The sequence below is a fragment of the Lagenorhynchus albirostris genome, chromosome 1 (genome assembly GCF_949774975.1).
Source record: "Lagenorhynchus albirostris chromosome 1, mLagAlb1.1, whole genome shotgun sequence".
NCBI classification, from domain to species: domain Eukaryota; kingdom Metazoa; phylum Chordata; class Mammalia; order Artiodactyla; family Delphinidae; genus Lagenorhynchus; species Lagenorhynchus albirostris.
The window spans coordinates 22,615,865-22,633,504 of record NC_083095.1 but is presented as its reverse complement, the minus strand read 5'-3'; the positions used below and the strand labels follow the sequence as shown (position 1 = coordinate 22,633,504).

The following is a 17,640-nucleotide window of genomic DNA, read 5'->3' as shown; positions in this document are numbered from 1 at the left end:
AAGTACACAATCTGAATTACCTTCACTTTTCAGGCCTAACTGGCCTGATGTAATTTTTTTTTTTTTAATGACCACAGATGTGCTAATACTGCTTTAGATCAGTTTCTATTAAAAAGAATGGACCACATGAAGTTCTTCCCAACACATTAAGTGAAAAGTTATCTAACCATTATCTGTAGGATTTAAATAAAACCTGTTAATTTTCTCCCTTACTTCCTTCCCAGTTAGTCATTTAGATCCAAGGAGATAAAATATCAATATTATGGTACTGGTCAAAACATCAAGGAAAAAATACTGACATAATTTTTCAATACCCCAGATATTACCATAGAGTGATACCACCCCCACTAAAACCTCTGGTGCTCATTAGCACATCAGTGGCTCCAAGTCTTAAGGTTAGATACAAACAAATCAAACCTGCTTAGTGGTGTCTACTCCAGAATTTCTCCAGCCAGCCTGAACACATCACTCCTTTCTCACGTAATTCCTAGTGCCAAACAAACTTTGGGACATACACACCTGTACTTATGTCTCTTTTCTCCTTCTTAACACCATGACTGGCCTATAGCAATAACTATAGTAAACTAGTAAACTAGTTTACTAGTAAACTAGTAAACTAGTAAAAGGTTTTTGGAATGAATAAATGATAAAATGCAAGGCTGTACTATCAGAGGTTATGTAGATTGTACTGGTAAATTTTGAAATAAAATATCTCTGTCTTCCGTAGTGACCATTGAGTTCGAGTTCATGGAGAATGCCATTTCTTCTGCACATTCAAATGTGGTAAGTTAGGAAAACGTATCTTGAGTAGAAAAAGAAGCATCTTCATGAAATATGAGAAATCTAAAAAGCGAGTAGATGTTAACAAACACAAAATGTAATGCACATTCCAAAGATATCTCTTTATTGTCCTTGTCTCTGTTCAGAATCTTTCCATTATGACTCAGTGGGATTTAGTTCCTGGATGTTTACTCTTATTTAGCATTTAATAGAAATCTTTCTCCACTGGTAGATCAGCATGTAAAGGGGATAGGTTCTTAAAAACACTTTGATGTCGAGAAAGGCTAAGATGCTGAAAGCAGATAGATAGTACCAAATTATACTAGAACTCTTGGCAAGTAGATGTCATGGACACAGGAGTTTGGTGCTGTGATTTTGGTCAGAGTAAACCAAAGACGGTCCAGGATATGACTGGAGTGGTTACAGTGGGACATTTGGCCACAAAGAGACAAATAAATAAATTGTGCTACGAATGAATTCTTTAGAGCTCTACAATTCAAATATCATTTGTAAATTCTTTATTGCTATAAAAAATGGATGATTGGAAAAAAATTTTAAGATACTGCACGTAGTAGCAGACTGCTGAGATGATGGATGTAACAATCCTGAGCATTTGTAAAGTGGACTGCCTAATATTATATATGCATATCTCCATGACATGTTATAACACATGATAATTTATGAGGGAGAAAGCATCAAAATAAAATCAATTGTATATAAACACTCCCTGAATTTAAAGTGCTGGCAACTTCTGCCTCAAGGGGTACTCATTTTCCTCCTTTTTAGCCAGTCATTTTTGAAACACCTCAATTATAAATCCAGATTTTGGCCAGAAATATGTGACTGACGACACCTGAAAAAGGAAAATGCAAGGTGAAAAATATTATTCTTTCTCTGCTGGTATAAGTTGCCAATAAGTTAGTTGCATGTCATTCATGAGCTGATATCATTTGGATTGGTTTAACTTATATCATCCACAAAGACCGACTGCACTGTTATTTCAGTCAATGGTTGGCAATGCTGAAGAGCAGAAGCTACAGATACGTCTGCTAGATAATCCGGGCCAAACTGTGGCAAGGATACATGTGCTATTATTTATAAAACACTCATGTAAAGCAACTCATTACATTTTGCTGTTTTTGCTTTCGTATTCCTCCTTTTTGGACTGTGGACTTGTTCCATCCATCAGTAAACTTGTGGCATCTTCCTTGATTGAAGGTGAATCTGGAGCAACTGTTCTTTGGATAAATGCTGCCAAGGTAGGAGAAAAGAGAAAAATAAACCTAGATGAATAGAATCCCTGGGCTGACAAAATTGTAAGTAATCGCTGCATTTGATCTAGTTTTCTGTAAACTTTACATGGACTAACAAATCTTCGATGTAGGAATAAAATAGTTTACTATGTTTTTAAAAACACATTCATGGGATTTAATTTTGTTTTAGATTTGAAGAGTGAGGGTGGAAGATGTGTGTTTGTTCAGTATATAATGATATTAAAGCATTAATATGCTAATTAATAGCATTAATTCTGCTAAAGCAGAATTTTAGAGGGCGAAATCTTAAGGGCCTCCTTTTCATAGAATCCTCTTTTTTACACAGAAGGAAACAGACTAGATCTGGAATGTAGGTTTACTGTTTTTCTACTACCTCTTCCCTCTCTTCTGAGCTCCAGATGCCTATATCCAAATGTCTATGTCAAACACTCCCACCTGATTTATAATCTCTGATGTCTGCCCATCGCTTGCTCTCTTCATCTTAGAAAATGATACACTCATCCACCCAGTTTCTCAAACCCTGGTTCCTTCTTTCCTTTGGCCGGCCTGCTCGACCCATCCAATTTAAGAGTAAGTTCTGAGGATTCTACCACCCATTTCACCTGATTCCTTCTGCTTCACACCACCTCCGTTAACCATCAGCCCAGCCCAAGCCACCATTTCCTCTCTTTCTGTTTTCATCTTGCCTCCTTCTCCACACACCAGAATGATCTTTCTAAAAGGTAAATCCGATTATGTCACTCTACTGCATTAACCCTTCCCTCCCCCCACCCCCCCCAGCCTCCCAGCGAAATTAGAATAAAATCCAAACACCTGATGGTGTCTGAAAAGGCTCCACCAGGACCTCAGCTCCCACCACTCTCTCTCCCAATCACTCTCTCCCTCACTCATTCTCACTCTCCCTCCTTCTCTCCCTCCCTCCCTCCCTCTCTCACTCCTTCAGTGTTCCATCTCTCTAGAAGACCATACCCCTTTCTTCTCTGGGGCCTTTGCACTTACTGCTCCCTCTATCAGGAAAACTCTTCCCACCCAATTTTAACTCAGCTGGTTCTTCTTGCCATTCAAGTTTCAGGTCAATTGTAACCTTCTGATCACTAATATATAGTTCTGGTCCTGGTACCTTCTATGATTTCACCTTTATAGCACCAGTCACCATTTTGCTTGTTTATTGCTTACTACCTGTTTCTTCCATGAGATGAGGTGACCTTTTCTGTCTTAGTCACTACTGTATTCCCCCAGAGCCAAACACAGAGCCTCGTGCATAGTCTCTTAGTAAATGTTGTTTGAACGCGTGAATATATTTTAAGGGATTTCAAAACGATAGTCAACTGGGGATTTTCTAGCTGCTTTCTAGAAAGCATTTATAGAGTACATACCTTGTCAAATCGCAATAATCAGAACTCAATTATTTAAAAATATCTGGCACCTAATTGGTCAGTGAAAAGATAATCACCAAAAAAAAATTAAAAAGCACTATCACATACAATGAACCTATAAGATGGAGAGGTAGAAAGATTGTGCTTTCATGAAATAAATAAATCCTATAAAGGACAAGAAATAATATTTTACATCAGCAGTCCCCCAACATTTTTATTGCTATAAATCTTTGGCACTTTAGTTTACAAGTTTGAGGACAGACTACACATGAAGCGTCCATTCAGTTGGCCAGGGGGATCCTGAAGTACAACACACACGTGAAGAGTATTGCTGTTCTCGCTGTGATCAAGTCCCATCTGAGGGACTTAAACCTCCACTACAGGAACGTCAGAAAACAAATGAAGAATACTAACCTTCCTTTTTATAGCGACATATTCTGAAGTAAGGAAGTGAAAAAAAGTACTTGTTAGTAACTTTCATTGATTTGCTTTTCTAAGAATATCAAGTTAAATTAATATGTAAGATTCACTTCCAGCTCCTGAAGTAGTCCGCAGATAACATTTCCGCCCCCCCATGAAAAATCACTGTCCTTTCTTTTTGGGATTATTTATTTATTTAAATGAACATTATTTACCACAATGTTAGAATTATGGAAAAATTGCAATCTGCATTTATTTAAAAAATTGAGTTTATAGATACCAACTCCACAAACATTTAGCATTTGAATCTCAAAGAACTCGAGATTTCGAGGAGTCATCAGTTTACTCCAGACTTCATTCAAACCCAGTCTGGTCCGGGCCCCAGGAGCGAGGGCCCTGTCCTGAGTTGTGTTCCTTTAGCCTAAAAGGAGCTATACATGGAGACCAGTGGTCAGTCACTACTTATAAAAAGTAAAAATGACAGTTTCAAAAGCTGGCATTATGAGTCTCTCTTACTAAGCCCCCACTGTCTACAGGCTGCAGGTAATGGAATCCAAGCCTCCTAAAAGAGTGTCCTGAATCATGGCCATAGCTTCCAGCCAGCCAGGATAAATTTGGTAGTAATCACGGCTCTAAATAATGGATTTCTGTGTTCCTATTTCCAATGGTAATATAAACTTACAATTTATATATTTCTTCCCTTCTTCCTGGCAGGAGGAATCTACCTTTTCTTGAATTGACCTGAACTACACAAAGCTGACATAAATTACTACTTAAAACAAACTTTCATTAATGCTGGATCATTTCAGAGACCACAAATTATGCAGTATTTTCCCATTTCCTTTGTTTTTTCCATGGTCAGTGATTCTACGCTTTCGTTTGGTCACAGTTTTGACAGGGCACCTAAGTCAGCAGAATGAGTGCCTTAGCGTCAACAGCACAGACAAAAGGACCTCATCCAGTACCAATCCCAACCTGAGTAAGAAGGAGCCTGTTCTGTGGGCTCATAAACCCATGTCTGCCTCAGCACCTCAGTTACTCCCCGGGTCTCCACACAGGTCTCAACTGCTCTAAACTCCAACCCCCAGCTTTCATGCTTCATTCAGAGGTTAAGAAAATCCAGTACTCGCTAGTCAGACATAAAAGCTGGGGTTTTCTCAGTAGCGTTTTATTTTTGTAAGATTTCTTTTTAGCCAAAGCGTACATACATACACATATCAAATAGCACCAAAGGGCTACATAGGAAGACAGCAGTCTCTTGCCCCATCCCTCCCAGCCCCACACTCCTTCTCCCCAGACTCAACCGCAATCAACCCTTTATCTTATTTATTTATTTATTTATTTTTTCGGTACGCTGGCCTCTCACTGTTGTGGCCTCTCCCGTTGCGGAGCACAGGCTCCGGACGCGCAGGCTCAGTGGCCATGGCTCACGGTCCCAGCCGCTCCACGGCATGTGGGATCTTCCCAGACCGGGGCACGAACCCGTGTCCCCTGCATCGGCAGGCGGACTCTCAACCACTGATCCACCAGGGAAGCCCACAATCAACCCTTTTAGCTTTATTTTCTGTACTTGCTTCAATTTTTGAAAGAAAAAGCTGATATTGCTATTTTCTGATTTATCATTTTTAGACTTATCCACACCCATCCACTTTCCCTCATCCCATCCTCCCTATATAGTTACATCTGGACTTGTAGTTATGTCAATAGTATTTACATTATTATGACTATGTAAATATGGCTCACACAAACCTAATAGGTCTACTATGACAATGTTTCTTTTCTTGCTCATTTTTTCCTGGAGTTATTAATTGATATTTATTAAAATTCATTAATAAATTAATTTTTGTTTTTATTTACTCTTTATAACCATTCTCAATTGTTTCTAATAGCTCAGTTATACCTATAATAATCATATGTCTATTAGTAGTTTTTCTAAGCACTCAAATGAATCAAATAATCTATCAGTTTGTTTATTTCCTAAAGATTCTCCTGAGGGAATCTTTTCTTTCTTCCTTCACTATGATAGAACTAAAGAATATGAGTGTCCAGATGAAAAGCTCCCCCCCCCCAACCCTGCCCCAGCAAATAGTTAGAAAACTCAATAAACCAAGACCCACAGGGAGGCATATCATCACAAAACTCACTGGGGTTAAAGGGACAATCCTAAAAGTTGCTGGGCCAGGGGTGAGGGTGGGGCAGTGGTGGTGAAAAGGATCACGTCAAAGGAATGGGAGTCAAAACAAAAAGACATAAGGTTTTTCAACAGCAACACTGGATTTTGGAAGATGACTGTGCAATGACTTCAGAAGAAAAGTCCTTTTTAACCTAGAATTTTATAGCCAGCCAAAGTCTCAGTCAAGTGTGAGTGGAAGAAACCCATTCTCAGAGATACAAAAACTGAAAATATTTACCTCCCTTTCTTGGATGTGCTCCCACAAAAGATGTGCAACAGCTGTTTGTTGGGTGAGCCCTCATCATCCGCCCCGCTTCTGGCCTTTGTTCTGTTTTCTTTGTTCTCTCATCCCAGGACTCTCACTAATCAGGTACTGTCCTCCTTGTATTGATTTTCTGAATATCTTATCTTTTCTCTCCTATTGTCCCATTCTTTCTTTTTCCTTATCTTCTACTTTGTAGGTTTCTCAACTTTGTTTTCCACCTTTCTAGTTCATATTTTAAATTTCTGAGACCTCTTATCCTGTGTTCCTTTTTTATAGCATCTTGCTCATATTTTTACTAAATGTACTATTTTCTCGTTTCTCTGAGGGCATTAATGATATTTTTAAGATATCTTCCATTCCCTGTATTATCGAATTACTGTAGGCTCCATTTTTCTCTTTGTTGATCTTGACAGATCTCCTTTTTAATTTTGAAGTTTCAAGAAAAATTACAGGACAGTTTCTATAACTAAGCTGAAATTGTTTGTGCTACAAAAATGGAGACGTATTCAGGATGATTCTAATTCGCTTCCAAAAATACTACATCATAAAAAAGATATAAAAAATTCAAGGTTCATCAGAAAAGCAAATAAGAATAAACATTATTTCTAGAAATAAGTTTATTAAATCACTTAAAATGATTAACAATAGTACCTATGATTAAAGTTTTTAAAGTAACCTTAAAAACACGGAGGTAGGTATGGGAGGAAAATCATAAAACAAACTTGTCAAAAAGAACAGTAAAACTATGTGTAAATAAATAAATAATTTATCAATAAATTAATAAAGAGGTTTACTTGCTAAGCTAAATTTTCAGTCAGATTGTACAATATAGACTATAATAAGTATTTTCTTATCCAAATTATGTTCTCAATGATATTTTTTCCTATTCTTATTTAACTTTATTTCTTTTGAGCCAGTGTATTTATATAGAAACCTATGGCAGCCTATAAGTACTATATCTTAGAGAAATGACCAGGGCTAGTCATGAAATGTTACTGAATGAAAAGCTGAATACAGTTTCTTTTATTGCCTGTCACAGTATTAAATAAAATTCTAAAAAATTTCATGTTTTCCCCTTAATGTCTTCTAACCACTTTCTTCTAGGTACCTTTCTAGGGAGCCTTATGAAAGTCATAATGGCAAAATTAAATACCAGTAGAACAATGACCTCTGTGCTCATATCGTGGCGCTGTTTATTTCCAGGCTTTTAAATGTCTTAATGGATGGGATATGATGTTTGATGGTGCTCTGTCCCCTCCTCCTCTTCCATGCTTACATACATCAAACAGACCTGAGGAAATTTTTCCATTGCTTAATATGAAAAATAAAAATTTTGTCCTATGTGTATATCACATTCTGAGGTACAGTAACCAAACCTGAGATATGATCCAATTTGAAGGGTGACTGCCAGATTAGAATAGCAGAGGGTTTATGAAAATATATAGAATCACTTGGTAAAATGGTTAGGACAGGAAAGGGAAAATGCTTAGCTTTTGCAATAAAATAATTATGATATAATGGAAGCCAAACCATTTATCAGAAACCAGTAAATATTTATTTGATGACTATGAATATAAATCAGCAAAAATGAGAGTTATCATTTTTGGATTTGACCTACTTCCTTGTGGCTAATTTTGATATTTTATTTTATAGCAGCCTAGTTTTTTTAAATGACAGCATTGTCAAATTGAATGTACAAACTCTATGTCCATGGAAAACTGAAGAGCTAAATGGTTATCTAACTAAGAATCTATTAACATTTGAGTCCCAAATGGATTGGATAAAAGTGGACTTGAAATAAAAAACTCATACACTCATTCATCTAATATTAATTGAGCCTTTACTATGTGCCAAGTTCTATATAGGATGCTGAGGAAGCAGTGGTGCATAAAACAGACATCACTCCTAACATCATGGAGTTCACTCTTCGGTGAAGAGAAGAGTCAGTAAACAAAATGTCACTCAAATAGCAAATAATTCCATAATTAGTATGAGAAACGTTTTAAAGGAAAATTGTAATGCTTTGTGGGCACACATAACAGAAACCATACTTAAAACTGAGTCCTGAAGGCTTCTTTAAGGACATTACATCCAAGGTGAAGCATAAGTGGTTGGAGATGGTATCCTGGGTCAACAGACTCACACTTTGTCAATGTGTGTGACATTTTATCATATTTACACTGTATTATTCACAGAATGAAATCGGACGATAATAGTTTTCATATCCTTATTCTTTGCACAAAATTAGATATTTTTGAACAGTTCTATGCAGAGATTTTCTACTTTTTGATGACTTGAATTTTATTACAATACCATCTAACTTCCTTACCCACTCATCCATAGTTACTAGCAATCTCCAGGCCAAAAAAAAGTTGCTTAATTAAGATTTTTACCTTGGGTAATTCATTTTCAGTTTTTATGAGAAGTGTAAGGTCTAAAAAGAAGCGATTCCATATATTTTTAGTAAGTTAGGTAATATTATAAATGTACTTGGGTATTATTTGTATGATTCATAATGAACATTTTTTCAAACTTACAACATGACTATTACTATCATGTACTGGCCTTATGCTTTAATCTTTCCATGAGATGCATTTTCTTAAATCCAATTTAAAAGCTGGTACAGGACATCATTACTTACAGTGCAAGTGTGAAAATTGAGGACTAGACAGGAAGCAACTGTGATCCTGCCAAGAGGATGACTGATCTAACCCATGAGCATGGGAACCTTCAGCAAAGTTTCTGTCATCCTAAAAAAGAGAGCACAGCATTTTAGTTCAAATCATTGAAAAATGTAAGGCTTGGGATTCACTTAAATGTACTGAAAATAAAATTGAACCTCAAGATGCCAGCTATGTTACACCACAGTTTAATATAATTATAATCCTTGTAAAAAATAAAATGTGTGGATGTTAAAGAAAATATGAAAAAACGAGAGAGAAGGAAATCATCTGTAGCCATAACAGCATAACATATTTCTTTCCAGTCTTTTTTTTCCTGTGGATAAGATTTGTAAATATTGTTGTAAAACTCTGTTATTTATTTACATTTAATAATATAAACATTTTAAAAGTCATTAACCTTTAGCTTTATGTTACTCATATACTGTCTAGTGAATATATCATGCTTTACTCAGGTATTAGTCTTCTGGGCATTTAGGTGGTTTCCAATGTTTTACTCCTATAAATAACACTATGAGAAATACCTTTAAATATATAACCTTTCCCATATTTAGGTCTATTCCTTATGACAAATTCTTGGGTGGAAATACGGGGTCAGTAAAAACAATTTGATGTTGTTAAATACATTTACCTAGACTGCTTTCCATAATGATTATACAAATACTCATTCAACAAATATTTAATACATAAACCAAAATGAATACAGAAAAGGTCCCTCTCCTCATGGACTGTATGAATGTGTCCTTTTCCCCAAATCTTAGCTGAAAAACGGAATTAGGGAATTATATCTTTGAAAAATTTTACTAATTAAGTAGGTTAAAAAACAGGTGCTTTAAGATACATTTACTTGATAAAAAATTGCAATTTTTTTCTCTTAAATGTTTTCTAATTATTTACTTCACTTCATTTTTTCTTTCTTGCACTCATTCATTCATTCAACAATCGTTTATTTGGCACCTACTATATGCTGGTCAAAGGGCAAATAAAACACTGGTGTATATGATCATGAAATCTTCAGGATTGCAGGAGAGAAAGGCATTAAACAAACTATACAAAACACAATATAGTTTAAAACTATGATAAGAGCTATAAGAAGAAGAATGGGAAATAATAGGCAGAACTACATTTAGATTTGGGGCCCAGAGAAGTTTCCTCTGGTAGGTGATATTTAAGGCAATAATTTGAATGCTGAATATGAATCAATGGGTTAGCCAGATGAAAACTCATAGGTGGAGGATGGAAAAGTGGGAGGTAAGGGGGAGCAGAAGGGTGGTCAGGGAGTGGTGCTCTAGGCTCGTGTGAAGGTGCTAAGAAGGTAAGAAAGAGTTTGGTGTGTTTGAAGAACTGAAGGAAAGCCCATGGCTTAGGCACACTGAGCCTGGGGAAGTGGTTACAATGAGATCCAGAGGTGGGATTTGGATGTGGGTTTTTTCTTACTTAAGTACAATCGGAAGGCAATCAAGGGTTTTGAGGAGAGGAATGACATGCTTTGATTTGTATTTCTCAAAGATTACTCTGGCCTCTTTGTGGAAAACAGACTGAAACAGCACAAATGTAGAAGTGGGAATACAAGTTAAAAGACTGTGATTGAGGATGACTGCGGGGTCAAGGGAGAGGAAGGGATCAAGAATGGTGGCAAAGATTCTAGATGAAACAACTGCTGGTTAGGTGGCCTAAACAGATTCTTCAAAACAGTAAGGCCTCATGTAGCATGACTATCTGATGAATTAGTTGTCGTTCTCTGCACTAAGTACCAAGTTTATATTTTATTTCTTTGTCACATATATATGTATGCAAACGCAAAAGAAAGGCCAAAAAAGAACAAGTCTGTGTGCGTGTGTGTGTGTATATGTGCACACACACATGCAGACTCACACACACGTCTGTAAAAGACACATTTATTCTGAGCTAAAAGCATGGACATAATCCTAAAATGACTTAAGATCATCAGTTTTCATGTACCAAAAGGGAGTTTAGGTTCATTTAGGATGAAGGCCCTGTGGTTTTTAACCAAGTGATTTACAGTTTTCACTAATTATGAGAATTTCATAAGAAACTGGAAGTCATTCATTGTAGGATTCCTGGAAAGGAAAGGATATGCAGTTGACGCTTGAACAACGCAGGGGTTAGGAGCACTGACCCTCTGTGCAGTCAAAAATCCACGTATAGCTTATAGTTGGCCCTCTGTATCCATGGTTCTGCAACTGTGGAGCCAACCAACTGTGGATTGTGCAGTACTGTAGTATTTACTATTGAAAAAAAAATCTGCATGTAAGTGGACATATGCAGTTCAAACCTGTGTTGTTCAAAGTTCGACTGTATTAAACTTCCTCATTTTCTATATATGAAAAAAAGAAATGTGAGTGGTTGAATAAGTCAACAATTTTAAGGGAAAGGGATAACAGTCCTAAATTGTATGTACATATTAACACAGTGCCAAAAATATATGAAGCAGAACTGATAGAACTATAAGGAAAAAATAGACAAAACCATAATTATAGTTGGATATTTCAACGTTCCTCTCTCAGTAACTGATAAAACAGTAGGCAGAAAACCAGTAAACATAAAGAAGACTTGAACAACACTACTGGCCAGCTAGACCTAATTGACATTTATAGAATACCCCAAAACAGCTGATTACAAGTATTTTTCAAGCACACATCCAATATTCTCCAAAACAGACTACATGCTGGGTGATAAAACAAATCTCAATAAGTTTAAGATGACTGAAATTATACAAAGGATGCCATCTAACCACATGGGGTGAAAGAAGAAATCAACAACAGAAGGATATCTGAAAAATTCCCCCAAATTTAGAAATTAAAGAACATACTTCTAAATAGCTCATGGGTGGGTCAAGGTAGAGATCAAAAGAAAAATGAGAAAATATTTTAACTATATGAAAAGAAAAGCATAATTTATCAAAATTTGTGAGAATCAGTTAAAACAGTTTGGAGGGAAATGTATAACATTAAACGTGTATATTACAAAAGAAGAAACGTCTCAAATTGATAATCCAAGTTTCCACCTTAAGAAACTAGAAAACAAAGAGCAAATTAAACCTACATTAAGTAAAAGGAAGGAAATAATAAAGAGCAAAGATCAATTAAATAGAAAGCAGAAAAGCAGTGAAAAAATGAAACCCATACTGTTATTCTTTTTAAGATCAATAAAATTTAAAAACCTCTACTGAGATTAATTAAGAAAAAAGAGGGAAGATATAAATTGCCAATATTAAGAATGAAAGAGGAATATTACTAGAACATCTATAGACATTAAGAAGGTAATTAGGAAATATTTTGAACAACTCTGCCAATGTATTAGACAACTAAGATAAAATGGGTACAAATAAACAGCCTTAAAATGTGTCATCCATGGGCTTCCCTGGTGGCTCAGTGGTTGAGAGTCCGCCTGCCGATGCAGGGGACACATGTTCGTGTCCCAGTCTGGGAGGATCCCGCATGCCGCGGAGCGGCTGGGCCCGTGAGCCATGGCCGCTGCGCCTGCACGTCCAGAGCCTGTGCTCCGCAGCAGGAGAGGCCACAACAGTGAGAGGCCGGCGTACCGCAAAAAAAAAAAAAAAAAAAAAAAAAGGTGTCATCCAGTATACTTCTAGGCATCTATATTAGGTTAATAAATTAAAAATACGGACAAAGATTTTTATACCAAGATGTTCATCAAGTGACTACTTATAATAGAAAAAAGCTGAAATTAACCTTAAATTTCCAACAATAGGAGATCAGGAAAGTAAAGTATGGTAGAACCATAATGATAATAATGATGATGATAGAGAAAATTCCCACATATATATAATGTTACATGAAAAAAGGAGGAAATAAAATTATCAACAAATGGTGATTTCAATATAAAAAGATATTTATAAGTAAGAGCTGGGAAACATACACCCTTAAATTACACAAATAGGTTTTTAAAAATATTTGTTGGATTATTTATTTTCTTGTTAATTTTTTTTGTATTTCCTAAATATGCCATATTTTTAACTGTCATATGCCAAGAAGCTGGTTGTATAATTAAAAATATAAGTGGTTCTTTTTCTGGTAACAGAAAAGATATAATCTATGGTTTGATGCCAGTTGATTTTGTTTTAGAAATTTAAAACCATACCTTGGGAAGAGCGAATAGGATTTGACTATCCTGCGTACTTCATCCTTCCTCTGGGAGGCACATTTTGAGGCTGTCATTGCGCCATCTGCTTCATTCATCAAGACGCCCAGACTTACACCTCCACTCCTGTCCTTTCTCACTGTCTTTCTCAGCCCAGGTGTCAATGGGCAAAATGTGAGTGTTTGCTTTTCCTTATTTTTTCCTTTCTCTTACTGGCCCATAATCAACTAAGCATCTCTTAGCAGGAAACCATAGATTACGCTTTTCTCTTTCACATTTTATATAGGAACCACGATTAAGTGGAGATTTCTAGCATTGATTGAAAGCATAATTCTCCTTTCTATCTGTGTATCTTCCAGCTCCACCCAGGCCTTTAGTATGGCACATCTGAACTATAATAGCCAGATCCACAGCTCTGCATCTAGTTGGCCCATGTCAACTCATTCTAAAGTAGCTATTGGAATACACCTGGGACTCAATGAACAGTTGACCCTTAAACAACACAGGTTTGAACTGTGTGTGTCTAGTTAAACACAGATTTTTTTTCAATAGTAAATACTATAGTTCTACATGATCTGCTATTGGTTGAACCCAAGGATGTGGAAATGTGGATGCGGAACTGTGGATGTGAAGGGCTGACTACAAGTCTGATTTTCCACTGCATGGAGGGTCGGTGCCCCTAACTACCGAGCTGTTCAACGGTCAGCTGTATGTCTTTAAGTTCCCAAATTTTCTAAGTCTTCAAAAGACTGTCAGAATCCCCAATGCTACCTTGAAAGATAACTAATGAAATGAACCCTGAAAGAACATACTAAAAGAAAAATATTTCACGATCCCTTTGAACAATCAACATATCAGAATATGAAAACAATATCTTCATATTCTCCAATTATACATTGATTAACTTGTGGAATTTCTATCTAAGTAAAGTTTACAGGGTGACCATAAGATGACTGTTTCTTTCTAATTCCTACCTGTTTTTCAGTTAAATACTTAAATATTAAAAAGGAAGTACTGGTTAAAAAGGAAGATTCTTTGCAATTTTAATAATCCTAGCTTTTGCTTTTTGCCAACTCATATCCTTAGCACAGGGACCTATTTTTATTTCTGTCTTAAGTCTCAACAAGCTATTTAACCAGAATTCCCTGCAAAAATTCCACTGGGTGAAGGAACTTGCATTTTCTAATATTTTCCCTGGGTTTCTTCCACTTCTCTTTCATAACCCACATTGTAATTGGTTTCTTAAAAGTTGTTCCAACCCAACTAAATCTTTTTGCTAAACTAATCTCTAATGATTAATATTTAATGATGCCCACCAAGTATTTTTCTCTCAGAAATACTCTAAGTTCAAAGTTTATAAGACAAACGATGCATTTAATTTTTTGTAAATTTTAATTTATCCAACTCTTCCCCCAGAGAAAAGGAAAAAGCACTTATGTGTTTCTGAATCTGTGGCAGAAATGTTTTCCTGAATTTGTCTCTAGCTTAACAATGCACTGTTCCCCACTCTTAATTCCCAATTCTCCATCAGTGCTCGAAAAAGCTTAACCACTTCCTCAGTAAACTTTATTCCTATTTGAAACTTCAATCTGGACAGACAGTTTACTTAAAGTCTGCCCTCCGTAACTCAATCTGCACGGCTGCTATTATATAGCATTTTACCTCCATGAGGGTGGGGCTTTGATCACCTCTTTCTACCTACCCATCCCAATATTCCACAATTTAGCACAGTGCCATTTGCATTAAGAAAGTCAATAATGATCATATATAATTATTCTTGACCAAAGTACAGAAATGAAAGTTTGCTATGTGGAAGTTGGGAAGAAGGAGACTGTCACTCTCACATTCTCTGTTTCTTCATATAAGGAAATAAGGGCGCTGGACCAGATCATCTCCTAAGATTTCTCAGCACTAACGTTTTCTAATTCTAATCTACCCGAGCAGAACCACTGAACAACCAGTACATCTAACGATGCAAACTACCTTTTCCAAATTTATACCATAATGCTATAAACATGAAGCCACGCTCATGAACAGACTCATGAAAATACTGTGTTAGATCAGGCAATTTGATAAATTTACCTTTATGCAATTGATTATTTTATGGTATAAAATTTAATATTACTAGTGACTCACTAATGAAAAAGATCATACTCAGTTTTTGTTTTGTTTTGTTTTTTTACTCATTTTGGACTTGGCTCTACATGACTTTAATCCATTTTCAGAAACTGAATATATTCGTAGTGGGTAGAAATTTGCCATAAACAAGGATACGCAAAAAGATGTCACTGACTTAAGAAACAAAAGCAGAGATGCAGAGATATTTTATAATGATGGTGCCTCACTGGAATCAGTGCTTCCTCTCTTAAAGTGACTATTTCAAAGGAAACAGTGATTGTTTGGATGAATATGTTATAACATGTTTATTTAAAAACTAATAAGACATTTAATTGGTATTCCTTATGTATCTAGTATTCATATCTAGAATTTTGAATTTGACATGATTAACAATGGTATCTTTATAGTTAAACTCCTTCATAATCTTTCCTTTCTTCATGTTCTTGTTGAGTAAATTATTGAGAAAGGTGAAGAAAGCATGTGGCTTGTTAGGGGAACTGGGTTTGGTAGAGTTATGTGCTCATCTAAGGACCCATGTTGATTCCTAAATAAGCACTTTTGATCCATTGCTATTTTCAGGTTTTACACCAAAGAAAAATACCAACTCATTTGGCAACCTTTTGTTTAACTTTTAAAGAGCAAGATGTAATCAACTAGTTAAATATTATGGCTGGATCACTTCAAAAGCATAAAAATTGCTTCAGAGTTCAGCATGATTTGATTGCCTACGAGGTTTCAGATGTGTCATCTAAGCATTACTGGAAAAATAGCAGTTAAACTTTTGTTAGAATTCCATAAAAGGCTAAAGTTAGAAAAAAGAAAGTTTAATCACCAATTTAGCATGAATTGTGTATTCTGGAGCCGAAGATAAGGCAGACAGTGTCTACCCTCAAAAATCATACAATCCAGTAGAATAGCATTTCCCAGATTTCAGTATTTACCTATAGTTATCTTACTATTTCTTTTATGTTAACTTAAAGATTAGCGTTGGACCCTAAATCTGTATATAGGAGAGGCTTAAAGGATGGCAAAATTGCTTGGGGTTGGGGGAAGCATGGAGTTATATTTACGTAGGAGATTACATGGGATTTCTTAACAAAGCATGGAGAGAGGTGGTTATAAATGAGATAACTGGGGTATTGTGGGGTTAAAGCTCCCTCAAATTCCCCCATGATTGCTACTACTGTTCCCAAGCAATATTTGTAAAATTATCTGAATAATACACTGGTGATATATTTTAGTAGTCATTAAATAAAAATCACCTACAGTCTTGAATTGCATGAGGAGTTATGCATTGCGTGCTTCAGAAGCTACAATTGTAGAAGATTTAAGATATGTACAGAAATAGCTGACCTTAGAAAGAAAGTGCTAACAGCCATTAATTGCTATGAGCAAAGCATAAGCAAACCACGGAGAGATTCAAGGAGGGAGAAATAGCTTCCAGGAGCAAAGCACATTCTTAGAGCATACACATGCTTACATTGAACAAATATGACAAAGGGCTTCGGCAAACTCTGGCTTCAAAACCTGTGCTGAAAGCCATTATCAACACTTCCTCACCTACCTCATCTTATCCTGTAAAAATCTGCTTCTTTAAAAAGAAATTGCATATGAACTCTTCTCCTGGAAATTGAAAATCATGATTTTTTTTTCAGGAGGAGGAAGGATGGGAACAAAATATGCCTTTTGTGATTTTACTAAAAAATCCACTGCTAATTAAAACCATATATTTAGCATGGGTAGAGAGCAAAAAGGGCAGGTAGCAAATGGGAATATCTTGGACCAAACCATGCTCTTTCGTGAATTCAGATTAGCAATGCTGTGTTATTGGCTGACTTTTGAACATTCTGTTCTATTTGAAACAGCTGGGACAGCAAGGAAGTCTGTATGTCCTACAGAAACCCAGTTAGGCCTCATGAACGAGAAGCTGTGAAATGTTTCTGTTGTCTACACAGAGACAATCTGGGTCAGATTCAGCTTTGAATTGAATTCTAAATTTAAACTTTTAGATCAGGCTTTGACCAGTTAACTTGGTAAGCTTAGTACAATATTACATTATGCTCTCAGCAGTTGTGGACATTGGTCCTGCTAAAACTCTCAATAGGTTTCTAGAAATCTGATCATTTGGTCCTGGTGATTGCCATGGGAGTAAACAGCAGGAGTTGGTTCTCTTTCTGGATTGAAAGAGAACCTGACTTGTACACTTTCTGCTACACTTCCCCTCCACCAGCAGTGTGGCCATATTGGATGTTTCACTGCCTTCTGACATCAGCAACGACATGAGAGCAGCCAGCTGCCAATATAGTTCTGCTAGTCTAACAGTTATTTGTCTGCTAACAGTAATACAGTCAGGGGTCTACAACTGTAATGCTAATAGTGATCCTTTTCCCTGTACCTTGTCATCACAAGCCTCTTTTCAAGACTTGAG

At 36.2% G+C, this 17,640-nt stretch overlaps 1 protein-coding gene across 1 annotated transcript in view; it reads right to left on the bottom strand.

The window, feature by feature from the left end:
- Window positions 1-920: 920 nt before the first annotated feature.
- CEP128 (centrosomal protein 128) overlaps window positions 921-17,640 on the bottom strand; it is a 424,502-nt gene continuing 407,782 nt past the window's right edge. The window contains exons 24-25 of the mRNA XM_060166154.1: window positions 8,930-9,038; window positions 921-2,031 (exon numbers count right to left, since the gene is read on the bottom strand). Coding sequence (XP_060022137.1) covers window positions 1,904-2,031; window positions 8,930-9,038 — 237 coding nt within the window. The 3' untranslated portion in view covers window positions 921-1,903. The remainder of the gene's footprint in view (window positions 2,032-8,929; window positions 9,039-17,640) is intronic.